The sequence below is a fragment of the Canis lupus genome, chromosome 34, assembly GCF_011100685.1.
Source record: "Canis lupus familiaris isolate Mischka breed German Shepherd chromosome 34, alternate assembly UU_Cfam_GSD_1.0, whole genome shotgun sequence".
Lineage (NCBI taxonomy): Eukaryota > Metazoa > Chordata > Mammalia > Carnivora > Canidae > Canis > Canis lupus.
The window spans coordinates 17,129,210-17,149,980 of record NC_049255.1 but is presented as its reverse complement, the minus strand read 5'-3'; the positions used below and the strand labels follow the sequence as shown (position 1 = coordinate 17,149,980).

General features: G+C 44.6%; 2 protein-coding genes and 1 pseudogene across 2 annotated transcripts; all 3 read right to left on the bottom strand.

Annotated features, from left to right (window-relative positions):
* Positions 1–815: 815 nt before the first annotated feature.
* Positions 816–1,307, bottom strand: LOC100685790 (annotated as a pseudogene).
* A 1,145-nt stretch (positions 1,308–2,452) lies between these two features.
* Positions 2,453–8,949, bottom strand: HTR3C (5-hydroxytryptamine receptor 3C). Its single transcript, XM_038583264.1, has 9 exons — positions 8,883–8,949; positions 7,407–7,573; positions 6,941–6,985; positions 6,362–6,471; positions 5,913–6,082; positions 4,147–4,307; positions 3,416–3,620; positions 2,814–3,029; positions 2,453–2,682 (listed from the first exon to the last, which is right to left on the bottom strand). The coding sequence occupies exons 1-9, from the start codon at positions 8,947–8,949 to the stop codon at positions 2,453–2,455; spliced, it is 1,371 nt and encodes a 456-aa protein (XP_038439192.1).
* Positions 8,950–16,496: 7,547 nt separating this feature from the next.
* Positions 16,497–20,167, bottom strand: LOC478649 (5-hydroxytryptamine receptor 3C-like). Its single transcript, XM_038583263.1, has 9 exons — positions 20,147–20,167; positions 19,728–19,772; positions 19,170–19,279; positions 18,727–18,896; positions 18,409–18,533; positions 17,948–17,950; positions 17,381–17,585; positions 16,966–17,181; positions 16,497–16,835 (listed from the first exon to the last, which is right to left on the bottom strand). Exons 1-9 carry the CDS (start codon positions 20,165–20,167, stop codon positions 16,606–16,608), a joined length of 1,125 nt encoding a protein of 374 aa, XP_038439191.1. The 3' UTR covers positions 16,497–16,605.
* Between the last annotated feature and the right edge of the window lie 604 nt (positions 20,168–20,771).

Sequence of the window (20,771 nt, the reverse complement as noted above, 5' to 3'; positions counted from 1 at the left end):
AATATCTCTAAGAACTCAAAAGTAAAGTTGATGCATAAAAGTGGGTTGCTAATTTTCCACATTAGATATGGAAAAACAAAATAAAATATACCAGGATGGGATAAAGGGATTATACCTAGAAATAGTAAAATACTGATTCTTGGTTGACTGGCATTCATGCATACATTTAATCATTCAGTGAGTCTATATTAAGCACCCATTGTGTGTCAGGCATTAATGCCGTATTCTGAGTTAGACAAATGAATGAGACATTGTACTTGACCCACCCAAAAACATAGTCTCTTAGAGAAGGCAGAAATATAAATAAATCTCTGAAATGTATTCACCTAATTGAAATATAATTCAGAAATTTGTCTTTGGTATTCTTTTAACTTCCCATTTCAATTTCTGGCTCTCCTCAGGGCCAGCTGTTAGAATCCTCCCCAAGATCATATCTGCCTATGAAGTTGTGAAGTACTATTATAAGGAACACTTTAAAAAATAGGGTTTTTTTTTTTTTTTTGGATAGTAAAGATAATACATGCTCATTGAAAAACAATTAAGAAAACACAGATGAAGATATAAAAGAAAATAGTAATAATTTTTAATCCTATTATCCAGGACAAAGTTTGCTTGTGCTTTGGTCTCTAGCCATCTATATCTTTTTTCTCTGCACTTCTTTTTTTTTTTTTTTTTCTTATTAATACAGTATTTATTTGTCTTTCCTCTGTCAAACCCTGAGCCAACCACTTTCCCCAGGCTGCCTGGGGAGGTATAGGAAAAGGAACATACAGGGATACAGGGCAGACAAGACATGGGAGAAAGACCTATGGGAGGTGGAGACGACTCCTTCACATGGCAAAGAGGATGAGAAAAGCCACCATCAGGCAAAGAGCCCCAGGGCCTCCGAGAGGGCAAAGCCCAGAATGGCGTAGGAGAAGAGCTGTTGCTTCAGAGAGGGATTCCTGGCATAACCAATGATGAGGCTCCCAAACACAGTCCCAATTCCAGCCCCAGAGCCAGCCACCCCTACAGTGGCAGCCCCAGCCCCAATGAACTTGGCTGCCGTGTCAATGTCCCTTGAAATGGTGCTGGTTTGGAAGCTGCGGCTAGGAATAAGTGAGGTCAGGGGATGTGGGGCTGTCAAGCTGCTGAGGCTCTTATCTGGCAGTGTCTCTGGTGGTTTTAGCACCACTGCAGACAGTGATCGGCTCAACAGCTGAGAGGTGCTCCGGACCAAGAAGGGGGTGGAGACGAACTTTGCACAGGCGTACATTTTCAGGGGATGAAGGGCTGTAGCTGGAGAGCTGCTCCCAGAGCGGAGACGACCGAGAGGCTTTCTCTGCACTTCTCTCCAGCCTTCTTTTTCTTTTTAAACAGAACTTATGTATAAAAACTGTTTTATAACTTGTTTTTTTCCACTTTATATATCATGAATGTGTTTCCATGGTATTAACATTGACCTATATTCTCACTTTAAATGGCTACAAAGCATCTAATTGTGTGGCTGTATGACAATTTATTTAACCTGAATCCTTGAATTAAGGTCCCTAACTAGTATTTCTGGACCTCCTCCAAGCAAGTATATCATATTTTATTTATTTATTTTGAGAGAGAGAGAGCTCAAGGGAGTGCAAGTAGGGAGAGGGGCAAAAGCAGAGTGAGAAAGAGAAGCTCAAGCAGACTCCGCTAAATGTGGAGCCCTACAGAGGGCTTGATCTCACAACCCTGAGATCATGATCTGAGCAGAAATCAAGAGTTAGATGCTTGACCAACTGGCCACCCATGTGCCTCCAAACATGTATTCAGAAGGCCCTCCTTGTTTGATTTTGTGAATTCTGGGTGGTGGTGGGGAAGATACAATATATCATTTATTTCAAAGAGCAATTTCTGGAATGAGAGAGATAAAGGCAAGTGAAATGAAAGTGGTTGATGAAAGAAACATTTTGCAATTGTAAATATTTTATAGTGATTTCTTACAAATGAGACTTAACCCTTTCATTCTTTTAAAACTGTGAGTGTCTGAAAGACTTCAAATCAAATTGGATTACACTCACTTAGAGTGAACTATCAGTGTCTTGCAAGAGAACTCTCTGCCCCAATGTTTATGGACCTATTGTAAATGTACTGAAGAGCCAGTGCTTTGTGAAAAGTTGTTTTTTGGGACAATCATTGAAGGAGAGACTGCTGACCCTGACCTCCATTGGTAACAGAGTCAGAAGTTAGGTGTGGCTAAGGAACACTAAGTGTGTAGGAATGAGGACCAAGGCATATGAGAAATCAGGAAATTGTTTGGGGGCAGTTCTGAACCTGTACAGTAGGGTTGTGTTGGAGTTTGGGGGGTATTGATGGGGCATGGTAGTCACTGGGGTAAGTGAAGAAGTTCAGAAAAGGAGCCCAGGTCTGGCTGGCTCTAACACCAAGAGAAACTTCAAGCTGTGGTTTTCATGGAGGAGTGGATGTGGATGTCTCCCTAGGTGTTCCAGAGGATGATGACTGTGACCACAGAGGTGGCCATGAAGAGCAGATAGAGGCAGAAGAGCAGGGTATCCATCATGTGGCTGAACTGCACCCACAAATCGACCAAGTGCTGCCTCTGAGCTTCATCTTCCTGCTTGGCCCTTGTGGACTCAGGACACCCATTTAACTCTGCCTCTCTGGGACCTGACACCTTTCCCACCAACTCCACGGGCTCCTTCACACCTACAGAGGGAAAGAGACTCAACCATGGGTCATGAGGTGCGCTTAGGGAGGGAGGGGGGCAGGGAAGGAGGCAGGAGCAGAAGAGTGGAATTGTGGGAAGAGGAAGTATGGGCAGTGCTGCCTCCCCTTACCAGGCAGGTGAGCAGGGTGGAGGTTTAGGCCTTTATTTCCCTTCTGGGGTGCAGTGGGGCAGCATGTCCTTGGGTTGGCCCAGTAGAGGAGCAGAGAGTGGAGCCACCAAGGCATAGGTGGGGGCTGGGTGGTGGCCAGGTGCAGCAGGTAGGTGATGAAAATGGTCTCCAGCAGGCTGACCACCATCAGGGACAGACACAGGGCGAAGTAGACACCTGAAAGCAAAACAAGTTATAAGTAAACCAGGGCCGTTTCATCTCTACACTTTTCTGAAGACTTTCTCCAAATCCAATGTTTTTTTTTTTTTAAGGTTTTATTTATTTATTCATGAGAGACACAGAAAGAGAGGCAGAGACACAGGCAGAGGGAGGAGAAGCAGGCTCCATACAAGGAGCCCAATGCAGGACTTGATCCTGAGAATCTGGAATCAGGCCCAGCGCCAAAGGCAGAAGCCCAGCTGCTGAGCCACCCAGGCATCCATCTCCAAATTGAATCTTTCCACAGAACCTCTTCCCTCCTTAAGTGGAGAAGCAGCCAGTTTCTGGTTCCCCTCCCTATGCCCTGCTGCCTTTGCTTCCCTGGAAAGTGGGAGGGACCATACTGATGAGGGGGGTGCCACTGGCTGGGAGTAAGTCATTCATCATGAGCAGGAAGACGTTGTAGCCCAGTAGAAGGGTTATCTTGAACGGGGCACGATTCTCGCTTTCTGCTGGCAGGTAGAAGCTGAGGGCATCGATGGCAATCAGGAAGCCACTGGGCACCAGAAGGTTTATGACGTAGAGGCTGGGCCTGCGTCTGATGGCCACCTGTGGGGCAGAGAGATTATGGAGAAGGTAGCAAATATACTGATGCCAAGGGGTTCTTGTATATTTGACTATAGTCCTTGCTGATGTGCTGTTAGGCTGGCTGTGGGATGATTGCTTTAGGTAACACATGTATTTAATTGTATCCTCTACTGAAGTGTCCTGCTTTGTTGTCTAATTTTCAGTGGTAAATGTGTCCAACCTGCTGGGAACACAACAATTGCAGACTTTCAGGGGCAAGTAGGGCCCTTGGGGCCATCACAGAGGTGGCTGCTCCATTCTGAACAGTAGAGCTTGTTACAGCTGAGCTACTCCTCCTCTTTGTAGGGTGGAAGAGGGGGGAAAGAGGGGAGGAGGGGAAGGAGGAGGCCCTGGTGATCCTTCTTTAGGGCAGTTAGGATAGAGGGTAGAGTGGGGAGCAGGTGCTTAACCCCCTGGAAATCCTTTTTACTTTCCAAAGTGCCTTAGGTCAAGAGGAAAATCACAGAGGACCTGGGCTCAGAAGTCAGAAAGGGACCCTTGGACTTACATAGAACATGATCTGGTCATATACGTTGCTGCCCACCAGCATCTTTGGGGTGGCCTTGGTGATGCCCAGGAGCTCCCACTCTCCCTGAGTCTGGATGAGGTTGCGAGATGTGTCTGTTATCTCCCACACTTCCTTGTCCATGCCCAGTAGCATGCTATCCACTACAAGGGAGACCGGGGACAGCTCAGTCCAGAAGTGCTTCCAAGATTCCTGCACCCAAGTTAACTTCCCCCCCCTGAGCTTCTTTGGCAAACTTTCTTCTCTATTCCTTTTCTTCTTCAAGGAACTTTATAACCTACCTGGGAGACCAGACAAAACAATTAGAAAATGCTTCAGTGTGCTGGATTTCATGGTAGACTTTTTTTTTTTTTTTTTTTTTAAGAAGGAATAAGTGAATGCAGTCTGAAGTATTCAGAGAGGACTTCAATGCAGGAAGTACAAGGGAATACAGCTGGTCTTTGAAGAAAGAGAAAGAATGGAGGGGGAAAGAAAGTTTTTTCAAAAGTGGGTTATAGGACCACAATTCATGTATATGCAGGCTGCAGCATTGATTTTTTTTTTTTCCGGTTGAAAACAAGAATGAATCAAAGTTTTTATGGGAATACTGGGTATGACTCAAAGTGAGTCAAGAACTTTTGCAATCATTCCTATTTTCCTTCTCCATTTCCCAGTTGTATGATGTTGTTTTAGTGGTATCAAACTCGAACAGCTCAACCTTTTTATAATTACATGCATGCCCACTATAATGATTAATTTATCCAAATCTGCCACATGACACTTGGAGGTATTCAGTGTGTTTACTGGTTTAAGTGTGTTAGCTATCAAAATTAAGTTTTCAGCTAAAAATTGTAGAGCAGCAGCTCTACAGCAGCTCAAGGTCAGATAGGCCTCATTGGCATAAGGGCCACCCAAGATCTCAAGCAGTCCTTTTTTTAAAAGTTTCTTTTCTTTTATTTACTTATTTATTTTGGTAATTGCTATACCCACTGTGGGGCTCAAACTCACAACCTGGAGATCAAGAGTCACATGCACTTGTGATTGAGCCTCGCAGGTGCCCCTATAGTTTTTTTTCTTAATTAAAGATTTTATTTATTTATTAGAGAGAGAGTGTGTGTGTGTGTGTGTGTGTGCATGGAGGGGGAGGGTCAGTGGGGGAGGGAAGAGTAGACTCCCCACTGAGTGTAGAGCTTGATGCAGAGCTCATCCCAGGACTCTGAGATCATGACATGAGCCGAAGTCCAACGCTCAACCAACTGTCACCCGAGTGCCCTTCTGTAGTTCTTTTTTTTTTTTTTAATATTTTATTTATTCATGAGAGACACAGAGAGAGAGAGAGAGAGGCAGAGACACAGGCAGAGGGAGGAGCAGGCTCCATGCAGGGAGCCGGATGTGGGACTCGGCCCACCCAGGTCTCGAGGATCACACTCTGGGCCAAAGACAGGCGCTAAACTGCTGAGCCACCTGGGCTGCCCCCTTCTGTAGTTCTTTTTAAATAAACTGTATTGAGAAATTAAAGCAGTGATTCTTAACCCTGTCTGCACATTAGCATCTCCTGAGGACATATAAAAAGTAATCAGTACCTGGGCCCCACCTGGAACAATTAATTCGAAATCCCTAGAGTGATGCATAGTTACTGACATTTCAAAAAAGCTTTAGTGGGTGGCCAGAGTTAAGAAACACTGATCTAAAACCTTCCCTAACAATACCTGCACCACTTAAATATCTTCCCCAAATCTTGAATAACTGGCAATACATGTCTTGCTCACCTGTGTAAAGGAAGGAACTGAAGGTGAAAGTGCAGTTCTGCTGGTCAAACGGAAAGTAGAAGATGTCCAGGTTACAGATGCTGGTCACCCGCACTGGCCTGTCATACTTCATTCGACCTTCACTGTTGACAAATGCCGTGAGACCTGGAGGTGCTCTATCCACATCCATGCTGCTCGTGAGAGGGAGGGAGTTGGTGCTGTGGTGCCTTCATTAGCTTTTGTTTCCCTTTCTTCCCATATCTTTCCCTACTGTGCTCCCCTTTTGGACCCTTTCTCTACTGTCATGCCATCTTGTCTCTTGTACAGCTCATAGTATTTTGTGCAAGTCAATTAATTGAGATTAACTGTTCTCCTGTCTGAGTGTCTTGGTTTTCCTGTGCTCTGCACTGACCCTCAGCTGTTCTTTGCAGATGGGCTTTGTGCTGGCTTTCCCCAACCCAGATACGCACGATTCCACAATGAAGATGTCTGGGAGCCACACGTTTTCAGCTGATACAGTGAGGTTTTTGAGGCTGACACACTCTTCCAGGTTCCAACTGATGAAAGGATTATCCCACATCTGTAGCCAGGGCAATGGGAAAAGAGGTGAGCAGTGGTGCAGCTAATTCAGCCAGCTTCTCCTACCTTCTTGTTCTTCTTTGAGCTCTGATCTTCTTTCTCCCACTCATGTCCCTGTGACCACAGCGGGTCTCCCTCTCTTTATCCAGCTAAGTGCTATTGGTAATGTACCCGGTAATGGCCTTTTTTCCGGATAGACCTTAATTATAACCTAAAACCCCCTTGGTCCCAGGAGCACACCAACATATTGGCCTGCAAACCATTTGGCCATTTTCTTGGATCACTATTTCCATTTTTGCAAGCTGCCTGGGGAGATTTGTGTCCTCAAGGTCAGTCCAGTTCTAGATGGAATTATTTGGTCCTGGAAAGATTTGTACATGAGTAGAGGTTGGACTAGGAAACCTCTAAGTTACTCCTCACCTTTATACTTACAAATGGAAGTGGGAAAAGGACGGTTGAATCTGCCTTACCACATTCATCCACAGGAATGACGTCAGAAGCTGGAGCTGTGCATTCTGGTAAAGAGATTGCCATCCAGGATCATTAGTACAAAAAGACTTGGCTCATGCCCACCTCATATTCTTACCAATATTTACTAATTTATTGGGTCAGGCATAGTTCTAGATGCTCGACTGTCTTTTCCTCACTTGTCTGCCCCTGTATCTAGGGACAATTCAGGTTTTAACTGACATACTGATCACTTTTTCCTGGAGCATTCCAGAAAGGACAGGACTCAAGAACAAATCCTTCCTGAAAAAAAATACCACTGTAACATTCTTCTTTATTTCTCCTCATCCTGTAGGAAAATCCTCTAATTTGTGTAGAATCCATTTAGAAGACCTATTGTTCACTACCAGACCAGTACAATGTTGTATTAATAGGGCAGAGGATCCTTGTTCCCTATTAGAAAAATGGAAAGTGGGGACTAGGTCTCACCACTTCCAGGATGGCAGACAGGGTGAAGGAGATGTTGACATGAATGGGGTTGCTGTAGTTGAGGACTGGACGGAAGGCCTTTCTGTCAAACACTGCTTGGAAGGCAGCAGGATCCACCCCATATTGGTCAAAGCCTGAGCAATTGATGGTGAAAGTGTCGCCTCTTCCTGTAGTGAGCAGAGACCCTGTGAGAGAGGCCTCCATGGCTAGGGCTGAAGCCTCTCTGCAGAGAGAAAACGGGTGACATACTGGGAGGAGTGGGAAGCCCTCCTTCCTGGGCCAAGATTCCCCAAGGCCAAATCCCTTCCTGCCAGATCAGAGGGGATAGGCAGGTCTGGTAAGCAAATAGTGGAAGTTGATGTGGTAAGCTGAACCAGAACTCTATTCTCATTCCTATTGTTTCGTCCTCATGCAAAACCTGCCCAAATCTGTATGCAAACTTGGCCTTGGTGCAATGGCAGCTACTTCAACAAGTCCTCAAGTGTATCCATCACAGACTGCTTGGATCTACCTAGTAGCACCTCTCAGCACTGCCCTAAAACTCATCATCCAAATCACTTAGAAATCTGCTATAGTGCATTTCTCTTCCTTATTCTCAGAGACTTCCATTTTCTGAAGACAGTAAGTGATTTATCAAGAAAATAAAGGAAGTAAATAATTTTACGTTCTAGGTAGATATGGGTAACATGTAGTAGGTATTCTGAATTGGTATGTACCTTGGCACTATGCATTTATTTTGCCCTTCTCAGATTTAGTGACCAGATATCTTGGGGTTTATTTCCAGCATTGGGATAATTAGATGATATCACTGAGCTTATACCACATGCCAGTCATATAATGTGGCCTCTGCAGGTGTTGTCTCTTCGCTATGACCAGGAACCCATCTTGGTAGTACCTGGGCAGAATCTTTCCCCATTTGAGCTTTGTGAGATATTTTGCTTTGCTTGTTTCTCTACAACTCTATCTCTTTCCATAATATTTAAGGTATATATCCTGACTAGGAACAGATATTCCCTCATGGAAGCAAAGTATCTACTCCTACCTCAGATTGATTTTTTTTTTTTTTCTCAGATTGATGCTTAGCCTCCCTCAGTGTTTTACACTTATTCCTTCATGGCATGTTTAAAATCTATGGCTACTCTTCTCACAGATACCATATCAAGGGAAGAAGACAGGGAGAGTAGGATGAGGGTGTGGTGGGAGGGACATTGGTAGTAAATGAAAAGGTGGAAATGGAGAGGTGGTGAAGTAGGACAGTTTGGCAGATCTCTATATGGACAGGAATACAGAAGGCTGTGATCTGATCAGCGGAATGTCTATCGGTCACACACACACACACACACACAGTCAAGACACAGATATCAGGGAAGAAGTATTTAACATGTTACTTCCGAATGTCCTCCAAGTGCTGAAGGGAAGTTCCTAGATGTCCTTTAGAACCACATTTTGGTCTTCCCTGTTCTTGGCCCATCTTACCTGGAAGCAGAAGGCTGACAGTGAGGCAGAGCAGGACTCTCCCCCCAACAGGCCACCCCCCTTTCATCCTTCTCTTCTGGACGTCTCTCTGGGGATTCACCATGAGCCCCCAAAACCTTGAACTTAAAGGAGCTCAGACCACACCTTGGTTCCTGGTTTTGAATAGTACTCATGACAGGTGACCACTCCCTGGTTAGAGGCTGTGGCCAGAGAGGTCACAGCAGAGTGTCCTGCTTTGCCCCTGTGTTGGTATGCCTTCCGGGCTCCAGGCAGGGGTGGGAGTTGGGCCAAGACTAAGGGAGAAGCACCTGCTTGGCAGCAATGTGCTGAGATCAATAACAAAGCAACTCACTTTAATGAGAGGGTGAGGGCTGGGGAAGTAAGAATTAAGTTCTTCTAAGGCCAAGGAATCTTCAGATTTAGAGAGGTAACAATATTTAGTGATTTTGTTATGTATTCATTAAAGGTAATTACAAATACCAAATTATAAAGCTTGATTCCTGCCTTCATCATCTATTGTCTATATTTTTTCAACAGCCCCTACCAAGATTTCCTCCTTTCAATCCCTTTGCCTTTCTGATTCATTTCCCGTAAACCAAATTTTCTATATTTTTTTTACTTTATTCATTGATTACATGGTTATGGAAGTTATAAAATTAAGGTAGCAGAACCATTTTTAATGTCTTTGTGTTGTCTGTAGAGTTATGCAGTATCATAAACTAGTAATCTCAGATAACATCAATATTCATGGCATGTATCAGTAGTATGTCTTATGTGACATCTCTATATAGAAAACACACTTGGGGGGATCCCTGGGTGGCGCAGCGGTTTGGCGCCTGCCTTTGGCCCAGAGCACAATCCTGGAGACCCGGGATCGAATCCCACGTCAGGCCCCCGGTGCATGGAGCCTGCTTCTCCCTCTGCCTGTGTCTCTGCCTCTCTCTCTCTCTCTCTCTGTGTGTGACTATCATAAATAAATAAAAATTAAAAAAAAAAGAGAGAAAAAAAGAAAACACACTTGGGCCAAATGAATGAATTGGAGCATTGTTATATTAAGTATCTTAGTTACATTTCCAGAAAGACTTAGAAATTTTTTCTTTTTTTTTAAAAAAAATTTTATTTATTTATTCATGAGAGAGAGAGAGAGAGAGAGAGTGAGGCAGAGACACAGGCAGAGGGAGAAGCAGGCTCCATGCAGGGAGCCTGACGTGGGACTCAATCCCGGGTCTCCAGGATCATACCCTGGACTGAAGGCGGCACTAAACCGCTGAACCACCCGGGCTGCCCTAGAAATTTTTTTCTTGCAGAAAGGGGGAAGAATCAGATCTAGAATACAAAAGAAACTTTGTTCAGAATAGAAGATTATGACGGCTCTAAATTGAAAGAGCTGAGGAAGGCAGGAATGACTGAGGGGCTCAAGCTAGGGAAACATAGGAAAGACATATTTTCTGTCTGGTTTGAAGGTTTGAGACATCTGCAGTGCTTCAGCCCCGCCAGCTCTGTAAGGTATTTCTTCTCTGTTTTGGAAACTTGGCCAGAGGATTGGGCCATCATGCCATATAGGACCAAAGTACTACTGTGTCTATATCCACATGGATGCACTGGACTCCTGGATTGGCTAAGAGTGAAAGTCTTTCAAGTACACTTGAGTTTCACAGGTAGGCTGGCTATCAGACCTTGAGTCTAGGAAAGGGGGTTGACTTCAAGCCCTGATGAAAGGCAGCTGAGGACAGTTGATGTGCATCTTGCTTTTATCAAGGTTGGATGAAAAACTGGACCTAAGTCAAAAGGTTGGACTCAAAAGTAGAGTGGGGGGTGGCGGGGGAAGAAGAAAAAGAAAAACAGATGCCATTCTATTCAAGGCCTTGGTAATACAACCAATCCTTCCAATGATGTCTGATTACAATGAGAACAGATTCCCACGGTACTTCCTTTAAAAAAAAAAAGATTTTTTTTATTTATTCATGAGAATACACAGAGAAGAGAGAGAGAGAGAAGAGAGAGAGAGAGGCAGAGACACAGGCAGAGGGAGAAGCAGGCTCCATGCAGGGAGCCTGACCCGGGACTTGATTCTGGGTCTCCAGGATCACGCCCTGGGCTGCAGGCGGCGCTAAACCGCTGAGCCACCCAGGCTGCCCTCCCGTGGAACTTCCGCAGATGATTTCCAACGGCCATAAAAGAAAGATTACTTGCGGAGAGTTTCAGAATTCTGGAGGGTCACAGGTAGGGAGAAAAGATAAATATTTTAATTTGTTTACAAAACAACATGTTCAGGACTTCTGAGTGGCTGAGCGGTTGGGCGCCTGCCTTCAGCCCCGTGGGTGATCCTGGAGACCTATTGAGTCCAACGTGGGGCTCCCTGCATGGAGCCTGCTTCTCTCTCTGCCCATGTCTCTGCCTCTCTCTGCGCCTCTCATGAATAAATAAATAAAATCTTTAAAAAAAAAAAAGTAGATTTAGCTGCCAGGAAATGCATATGATAGAGGCAGAAGAAATAGAGCAGTAAGGCATCTCCTTTCCTACTCTATAACCTCATAGAAAGCAGGGGGCACATCTTGTTCTATCCACTGACCCCCCCACTGTCCCCACCCAGGGTGTAGCATATAGTAGTTAGCAGTCAGTTACACACAAGCACCTTGGGCAAATGTAAGAAAAATAGTAGGGAACCCCTTGGGGGTCCTGAGGCCACATCAGAGAAGTTGCTTGCTATTCCCACCTTGCTAAGGTGTGGCCCTCCATCTTGTGTGCAGTTTGGTAGAGATAGGGTTTGGAAAATGCACTACAGAGGAGGTGCAGAGGCCTAGAGCCCGGGCCCAGCCTTTTCTTTCTGATTGCCCCTCCAAGTTTCCAATGAAGGCCTAACCAGAGCTACCATTTATTGAGTTTGTGCCATGTGCCCTACACTGCGTTAGGCACTTTACTTACAGTATTCTTATCCTCCCAACTGCTTTGAGTGGTATTACTCCCATTTTATAGATTAAGAAAACTAAGGTAAAGAAGGTAAAAAATCTTGTTCATTGTCCGCCCAGGTAGAAATAGGTAGAATCCAAACACAGATCTGATTCCAGTGTTCTTTCCTTGCTCTTTTTATTACTCCACAGCTGGGAAGTCTTGTGGACTGGATTATTAGGCCCCTGGTTTTCCCACCAGTGAAATCCCTAGACAATCCTTGGATTCCAGGGTAATCAGTGAGGACAGGAGCTGTAGTTTTTCAAGTCACAGACACCAATAACTTTCTCCTTAGCTTATTCCAAGCAGGATCACACTACATGGTCCTACTCATCTAGGACCCTGGTGGATTAGGCTTGGAAATCTAGCTGTAACCTGGCAAGGGCAGAATTAGATGGTGGAAGGGGGAAATTAGTTTTGCAGCCCTGATGGATTGCAGACACACACAGAGGCCATCGGCCAGGGCTAAGGATCCAGGAATACAGAAGCAACTGGAACACCCAAACGGCAGAGTGGGTCACTAACTGGGGTCAGGTTGGCTGTGGTGTCTGGAGCAGGAGAGAAGGAAGGTCTTGGGACTCTGAAATACACCTGGAAAGAGAGTCGCATGGACTAACACTCATCTGACCTGCCATTCTGACAGGCCCAGACTCTGATCCTAGGCTTTCTTGAAATATGACAGACAACCCCACACTTATCACTTCATTTTTCTCATCTGAAAAATGAGGAGGCTAAACCAGAAAGTCAGTAATTCTTTATGTCTGTTGCCTCCCACCTAGAAGTCGATTTTGCATACTGAGTCTCAGTCTGCGTGATAAATAGATGTTCTCTGGTGCATCGCATTTGGCTTTCTAGTTTCTGTAAGCTTGTAAATGATTTTTTAATCCATATTTTTAAAATTATTTAATCTGTGTTATTAGTTACACTTCATAAATGAAATTGAAACTTGTGGGGGTGAATCCACCTATACAGGTTTTTACCCAACAAGTAACAAAGTCAGGTTAGAACCCAGGGTTGCCAGATTCCAAAGTCTCCCTTTTAAACTATTTTTCCCTCTGCCATTTAGAAGAAGCAGTGCTAATGAATGATCAAATAGGAGAGGTTATCAAAGGAAGGTCAGAAATTGGAGAGGAAAAGGATGGGCTTGATAAGAAGTCTGTGACTTCACATGGGAGAGTGGACCTGAAGGGAGAGAAGAGAAAGCAAAGACAGTAATGAGATAATACATTTTAATGCCAGGTTAATATGGACCTGAAAGAAAATGTGAAAAACATGGAGAAATACTGCTTATAATAGTTTAGAGAAAGGAAGTGAATACAGGTATGTGCAAGAACCACGGATAACACTGCTGATGAATGGATAAGATGAATGGCTACCATGCAGAGACAAACCATCAAATGCAAGACAGCCCAGGCAGGACCAGTTTCCTGTCAGCAGATTTTTCTAAAGATTTTCCTAAATTACTTTGCAAAGCCTTTCAGACGTTTGCCCCATAACAAGAGGAGAGTCATTATCACCAAGTGTACTTATCAGACAATTCTATTATAGATGGAACAGAAAGGCAGCAACCATATCAGTCAATTTTCTGGGAGGGTTCTGGTTTCAAGGTTCCACATGATTATTGTTTGTGTGTTAAGAGCGTGTGTTCAGATTTTGCTTGAGGAGAAGATAAAATCACCATAATTATATTATGCCTTCTCTTACTGAAAGGAGATCTAGCCTCTTAATTCATGTGTCAAAAAAGACAAATCGCATAGCTCCTGTTCAAATGAAACACTTAATTCATGTGCCAGAACAAATGTGAAGAAAATAAGCGTAAAAATATGTACCGTGAAGATGGGTGGGAAAACTAAAATGCCACATATTGATCTTAAAGAATTTCAGAATCCCCCCAAAAGCTGGGTCATTGAGCTACTTAGAAATGTCAAGAATGAGTTTCCAGGTGACATGTGAGATGACTGTCTTGGGAAAGGGCATAGGAGAAGAAGATCCAAGTATTTGGCTGTAGAATATGTATGAGCAGCAAAAAACGAAATCTATGGAGGATACAAAGGAAAAGTGGATTTTTGGGATGAGATCTGGGGAAATACACACTACAGAAAGAAGTGGAGAAAGTGCAAGTAGTGAACTTACCTATTATGTATAAAGGGGGTGGAGGGGAGACGGGAGGAGTGGTAAAGCCTGAGGAAGGGAGTAAAAGAAAATTTAAAAGAAAGTTTGTCTTTGGGACCCTGATCAGGTCTATTTTAATTCTGACATTAGCTGATAAAGATATGCAGCAGAACTGACATCTCAGCATGGAGCTCGGAGCTCTTAGAGAACCTGTCCAGTTCTCGTCCTCAGTTTGGAGGGCAGTGAGGCAGAGGCTCAGAGCCCAGTATCTAACCATGGCTCAGTCACTTAGCTGTGGCACCTAGGAGACAGCTCAGTGGCTGTCACTTCACCTCTGTGCTTCATTTCCTTCGTTTATTTCATCTCTTGTATCTGAATATATAAAACTGGGGACATTAATACAAAACCACAGCACTATAACCTAAAGAGCTTTGAAAACCAAATGATTTTTCATAAGTTATTTGGTGGCTAAACCTGACCTGAAATGATGTGAGACTATCCCTAGTATCATTTCTGTTCCCTACTGTGAATATTCATAGATTTCACTGCAGAAATGTTAATGTGTTTGATCATAGGGTGCTGCCCTGTACCCCATATAGTACATGCATATTATTTCCTTTTTAAAGTCTGGGATGCCTGGGTAGCTCAGTGGTTGAGCATCTGCCTTTGGCGCAGGTCATGATCCCGGGATCCTGGGATAAAGTCCCACAATGGGCTCCCCAAAGGGAGCCTGCTTCTCCCTTTGCCTGTGTCTCTGACTCTCTCTGTGTTTCTCACGAATAAATAAAATCTTTTTAAAAATATGAAAAATTCCAGATTCCCAAACACATTTGGCTGCAAGGGTTTATGGATCTACAATTCATACTTCATAGGGTTACTGTAAGGATTAAATGCGATTATTTATCTAAGACACTTAGGAGAGTGCCTGCCACATATTCATAACTTACTAAGTGTCGGTTATTATTATTATTATACTGTGTCCTTTCTAAAGGCTCACTTTGTAGAAAGCTGTGAGTTGAAGAATTGAGAAATAATAACAGATATGCTGATTTATTTGGGTGAATGTCAGGGCCTCCCAATTTGAGCCTGGATTGTGTATATACTAGGTTTTGGACATGCCTAGAACACTGGTGATGGTGAGGGGGTGCTTGACAGGGCCTTAGAAACTGAGAAACCAAAGACATTCTTGGAAAAAAAAATGCGAGTGAAAGAAAAAGAATTAAGGAACACAAGTTGAGTTGGAAGACCATGGGCCTGGGTGCAAGTAGCAATTTAGAGCTTAACAGGGTGCCTCTGCCTCAATATTCCAGTTTCCTATGGACTTCTGCCCGAGGGCCAGCTGTAGGAAAGAACAAGTCATAGCTGGTCCTGGTGACTCAACACCCAGCTGGGGACGTCTGCCCCTACTGGCTTGGGCTCCTGCAGCAAACAAGGGGTAGGACCTTGGCCCGCATCACCAACAGCACCACTTCCAGTGAAAATTGATAGCCTTGCTAACCTTTGGGCATCTACAGCTCCCTGAAGAGGGAGCCAAAGAAGTTTGAGCAAGAGCAGTACAGAGGAGGAACCAGCTAAATGCTGTTTAGTAAACATTACGTTAATCTTCTATCTTGCGATAGAAAGTCATAGAATAAAAGAAAGGAAAATAAATGGTTGCTAAAAATAAACGATTTTGTGTGAGTTTTAATTCATATGCTCTCATATCTGTGCTTTTCTGAACCTAGGGTGTCCAGCAAATCATGTCACAGCTCCCATGTACAGTGACACAGTGGAGCCTCTGCTTCTCCCAGACAGGGGAAGATGGGAGAGATGGGTCAACAGACAAACACTTGCAAAATCATAAGGCAAGTGCTGGAAAGGGGAATTTTCCAGTTCACATGGGGGCATTTGTGTTACTCGTAAGTAAAGCAGATGCCATTTTCAAATGTGCTGTCCTTGGCCTCATGTTCTTTACTTCACACAATTAAGGGCACATCCACTTTGATCGCAACACAGTTAACGGTAATTTGGGATTATGTTAACATCTAAATGCTTAAGGATGAATGAGTCATATGTCAGGCTGTGACAAAATGCTTCACACTTTAAGTAAGAGATGCCTGATTCTGGCACATTATTAATTTCTAAAGCTTAAATCCAGAAAAACTAGATTTAGGAGATTAATCTCTATTTTATTATAATTTCTTATAATTGGTTTTGAACCCTTCTCTCCCCTCTCCCTGTTTTCACAAATTGTCTAATAGACTTAAAAATCATTTTTACTTTGGTAATGAGTAGCTTCTCCAAGAAGACTCTCAATTCAAGATTTTTAATACTGTAATATAATGCAGGAAAGAGCCAATGCCTTCTGCAAAGGGGTTTATTTGGAGTGAGTCAATCAAGAAAGTATTCCAGGAACTTGAATCTTGAGGAGTCAGGCAGGCAGCATGTACCGGAGGCATGAAGGGGGCTGATGGCATGTAGGAGCAAGGACCCTCTCTAGGAGGCACAGGCAATCATCCAGGTCTTGTCTGAAACTGCAGAGGACTGAGTTGAAAACAACTGAAACACCTGAAAACAAGGTGGTTGCCAGGGCTGTGAGGCTGGGATTTGGGCACACATGGGAGCTTGGCTGGTTCCAGAGGCAAGAGAAGCTCCAGACTAGAGCTTGTAGGTGGGCATTTGCCTAGGTGTTCCAGAGGACAATGACCGTGGTGATGGAGATGGCCATGAAGAGCAGATAGAGTCGGAAGAGCAGGGTGTCCATCATGTGGCTGAACTGCACCCACAAATCGACCAAGTGCTGCCTCTGAGCTTCATCTTCCTGCTGGGCCCTTGTGGACTCAGGACACCCATTTAACTCTGCCTCTCTGGGACCTGACACCTTTCCCACCAACTCCACGGGCTCCTTCACACCTACAGAGGGAAAGAGACTCAGCCATGGGTCATGAAGTGCGCTTAGGGAGGGAAGGGGCCAGGGAAGGAGGCAGGAGCAGAGGAGTGGAGGTGTGGGAAAAGGAAGTGTGGGCAGTGCTGACTCCCTTACCAGGCAGGTGGGTGGGGGTGGAGCCCAGGGTCTTATTTCCCTTCTGGGGTGCAGTGGGGCAGCATGTCCTTGGGTTGGCCCAGTAGAGGAGCAGAGAGTGGAGCCACCAAGGCATAGGTGGGGGCTGGGTGGTGGCCAGGTGCAGCAGGTAGGTGATGAAAATGGTCTCCAGAAGGCTGACCACCATCAGGGACAGACACAGGGCAAAGTAGACACCTGGAGGGAAAATTAGTCTGCCTGAGGGTCAGAGGTACTTCCCAGGACTTTGTGTTTTCTCTTTTCCCAGGGAACCTTTTTCCAGGATCTCTTTTTACTCTGACCTGGTTCCACTGGACCATCTCCCCACCCCATCCCCCACTTTGCTTTTATTATTCTGATGGAGGGAGGGACCTTACTGATGAGGGGGGTGCCTTACTGATGAGGGGGGTGCCAGTTGCAGGGAGTAAGTCATTCATCATGAGCAGGAAGACGTTGTAGCCCAGGAGAAGTGTCATCTTGAATGGGGCACGATTCTCGCTTTCTGCCGGCAGGTAGAAGCTGAGGGCGTCGATGGCAACCAGAAAGCCACTGGGCACCAGAAGGTTTATAACATAGAGTCTGGGCCTGCGCCTGATAGCCACCTGGAGGGAGGAGAAAGTGAGGAATAGGCTGGGAGGCTGCTGAGCCAGTTAAGAGCAAGAGTTGAGATGCGTCTCAGACCAAACTGTCTAGGAAGGAAATGTTACCTCAAGTCCCTTTCACTTTCCTCTCTTTCCAACAAAGTCATCTTAATCACCAGTCTCCCTTTCCAGGGTTTGCTTCTGCCATCCTGCTTACCACTGAAATGTATCTCATACCTTGTTGGCCCAAGGTGTCAACTTTCTTCACTTCCATTTTTAGCCCTACCAATGTAGGGCTCTTAGCAGGACTGTGGGACCAAATTCCTAGGTATCATGTACATTTTATCCTTGTATTTCTGCTTGTTTTCCTTATCAAGGTCTACTCTCTAGTGACCTTGTCGGTGGCCATTCAAGACCAGTGGGAGGTAAAGCAAGGCAGTGGCAGATAATTTGGATTTGAAAGCATAATATCACTTAGTGTTTCATAACTTTTCTACCATCTCTTTTTAAAAATAAATATAAAAATTCTTGTTTTCCAAAGAGTTCTGATAGACATGGGAGTTGGGAAGCTCATTTTCACTATGAGTCACTCCCATAGGAACTTTGTTTTTTCCTCAGGGAGGATTTATTCAATCAAGATTTACTGAGTTCCAGGTACCGTTTTAGGTAGTGGAGATTTATCAGTGAAAAAAGTTATAAAAATCTCCACCCTTATGGAGCTTACTTTCTAGTGGGAGAGCTTAAATTCTGGTGGGAGACATAAGCTATGCATCTTAGAGAAGACCACAACCATGGCCCCTGAGCTCACATAGAAAATGATTTGGTCATACTGGTTGGTGCCCACAGTCATCTTCACCATTCTCTGGTGGATATTCAGAAGTACCCACTCCCCCTTGCTCCGAATGAGGTTCCGTGATGTGTCCGAAATCTCCTGCACTTTCTTCTCCATGCCAAGGACCATGTTCTCTACTGCAAAGGAGACCCAGACAACTCAGCCTCGCAGAATGCTCCCAAACCCTTTGCCCAGACTGTTGATCCCTTACCACTTAGCTTCCACACCCCTTTCAGTGAGATCCCCTCACTCTTCCCAGCTTCCTGGCGTCTTCTTTCTCAAAACCCTTTCTCTGCCTCTCAATAGGCCACTATAAACAGCCTCACTTACCTGTGTAGATGAATGAGCTGAAAGTGAGTGTGCAGTTCTGTTCATCAAAGGGGAAATAGAAGATGTCCAGGTTACAGATGCTGACCACCCTCATTGGCTTATCATATTTGATGAGACCTTCGCTGTTGATATAAGCCATGAGACCTGTAGCTGTCTGATCCACATCCATGCTGTATGTATGGGAGAGGGATAGGAAGATGGACACTGTGGGTTCCCTGTCAATCTTGGCCCTCTTTCTCAGGGCAGACCATCCCTGTGCTCCAACTCCTCTCATTTGACTTCCCCCTTCCACCTATAGCCATATTCTGGGAGGGGGTGTGTGTACGCTCAATTCAGACATTGCTCCTTCTAAGTTGAGTCTTTGCATGTCCCTTATTGGTTATATCAATTCCTTCCTTGGAGATAGGGTTTCCTTCTTGCTTTTTTCCAGGTCTGATACTCACAACTCCTCGATGAAAATATCTGGAAGCCAAAGATTCTCAGCTGCTATGCTGATCTTCCTGATGCCCCCACATTCCTCTGGGTTCCACCTGATGAATGGATTGTACCAAATCTATAGGAAACCATGGTGTGGGACAAATGGGGTGGGAACTAGTTTTAATCGCACTCTGCCTCCTGTACTTTACATTTCTTTTTTTCTCTCATTTTCTCACTCTCCTACGCCCTCTCTGGTGACAGCTGCCACTATGTCCTTAACAAAGTCCTTCTAGTTCTCCCTTGATGCTCTCAAAGAAGACCTTGACCTTAGCTTTGGAGTCCCTGGGATGGAGACACTTGAGTCTCGTCTTTCATGATCTTGGTTTATTATACTTTCTCCCTGTGCCCCATCTCTGCACTCCAAAACTGGCAAAATAATCAGGAAGTTTTGTGTTTTCATTTGTTAGTCCGGCTGTGTTTAAACTTGTCTGATTCGTGAGTATTCTCAGCTTTATCCACTGTAATCTGCACCCAGGAGTGGAAAATGAGAGGTACCATAGTAAAGGGGAAACAGTCTGTCATACCAGGTTTAGCCACAGGAAAGACGTCATCAGTTGAAGCTGTGCGTCCTGAAAAAAACAGTTTTTATCTAGGATCATGGTCTCCATGAGATCAAGTCCAATGCCACCACCTACCTCCTACTCATTTCCAACGCTGTTCTATGTGGCAATTATGATTTTTAATCATAAACCACTGAAAAATGGAGGTCAAATAACCCAGGGTACAATAAGTGAAGTTAAAAGTATGAAAGTCTATTGGGGTTATGTTTCTTATGGAGTAGTCCAAAAAGGGACAGATTTTATCTGCCATGATGTCACTGAAGCATTATGCCCTATCATATCTTCCCACGCCAAAGAATGAGATTTTTCACTTTATAAAATTCAAGCAGGGAACCCACTGCTTACTACTGCTCATCCCATTGCTATGTTGAGTCAGGACTCACCACTTCCACAATGGCAGACATAGTGAAGGAGATGTTGACAAGAGTGGGGATGCTGTGGTTGATGACTGGACGGAAGGCCTTTCTGTTAAACACTGCTTGGAAGGCAGCAGGATCCACTCCATATCGGTCAAAGCCTGAGCAATTGATGGTGAATGTGTTTCCTCTTCCTGCAGAGAGTAGAGACCCTGTGAGAAGAGTGTCAGGACTGGGACTGGCTAGTGTTTCTGCACAGAGAAAACAGGGGGCATGAGAGAAGCATGTGAGCTCCTCCTTCCTGGGCCAGGGAGTGTGGCCTGGGCTGGTAGGCAAATGGTGGAAGTTGATGAGGTGACTGAGTCAGGGCTCCATCCTCAATTCCATTGTTTCTGTACCTATGCAAAACTTGTCCAAACATATAGGCAAACTCAGCCCTGACCACCACTTTTCAGTGTCCTGAATCTTACCACAAACCTCTCCACCTTTATTCAGTGTCCTTCTATTGCTCCTCTCTGTCCTTGATACACTTAGGTGATGTCAGTGATAATTTTTGGAATCACGGTTCTTCTCCTAAATACATTAATACAGCATAGATGATCATCAATTAATGACGAAGGCAATCAGGTTGGCAGGATGAGGTATGTGGGAC

Excerpts from the sequence above, each read along its gene's own strand:
- LOC478649 (XM_038583263.1), bottom strand. The coding sequence starts at position 20,167 with ATGTCTGCCATTGTGGAAGTG. Across the intron at positions 18,897-19,169 it reads GATATTTTCATCGAGGAGTT|CATGGATGTGGATCAGACAG; the intron begins GTGAGTATCAGA and ends CCATACATACAG. Across the intron at positions 18,534-18,726 it reads CAGCTCATTCATCTACACAG|TAGAGAACATGGTCCTTGGC; the intron begins GTAAGTGAGGCT and ends TCTCCTTTGCAG.
- HTR3C (XM_038583264.1), bottom strand. The coding sequence starts at position 8,949 with ATGAAAGGGGGGTGGCCTGTTGGGGGGAGAGTCCTGCTCTGCCTCACT. Across the intron at positions 7,574-8,882 it reads TGTCAGCCTTCTGCTTCCAG|GAAGAGGCGACACTTTCACC; the intron begins GTAAGATGGGCC and ends TGCTCACTACAG. Across the intron at positions 6,986-7,406 it reads TGTCTGCCATCCTGGAAGTG|AATGCACAGCTCCAGCTTCT; the intron begins GTGAGACCTAGT and ends TCTCTTTACCAG.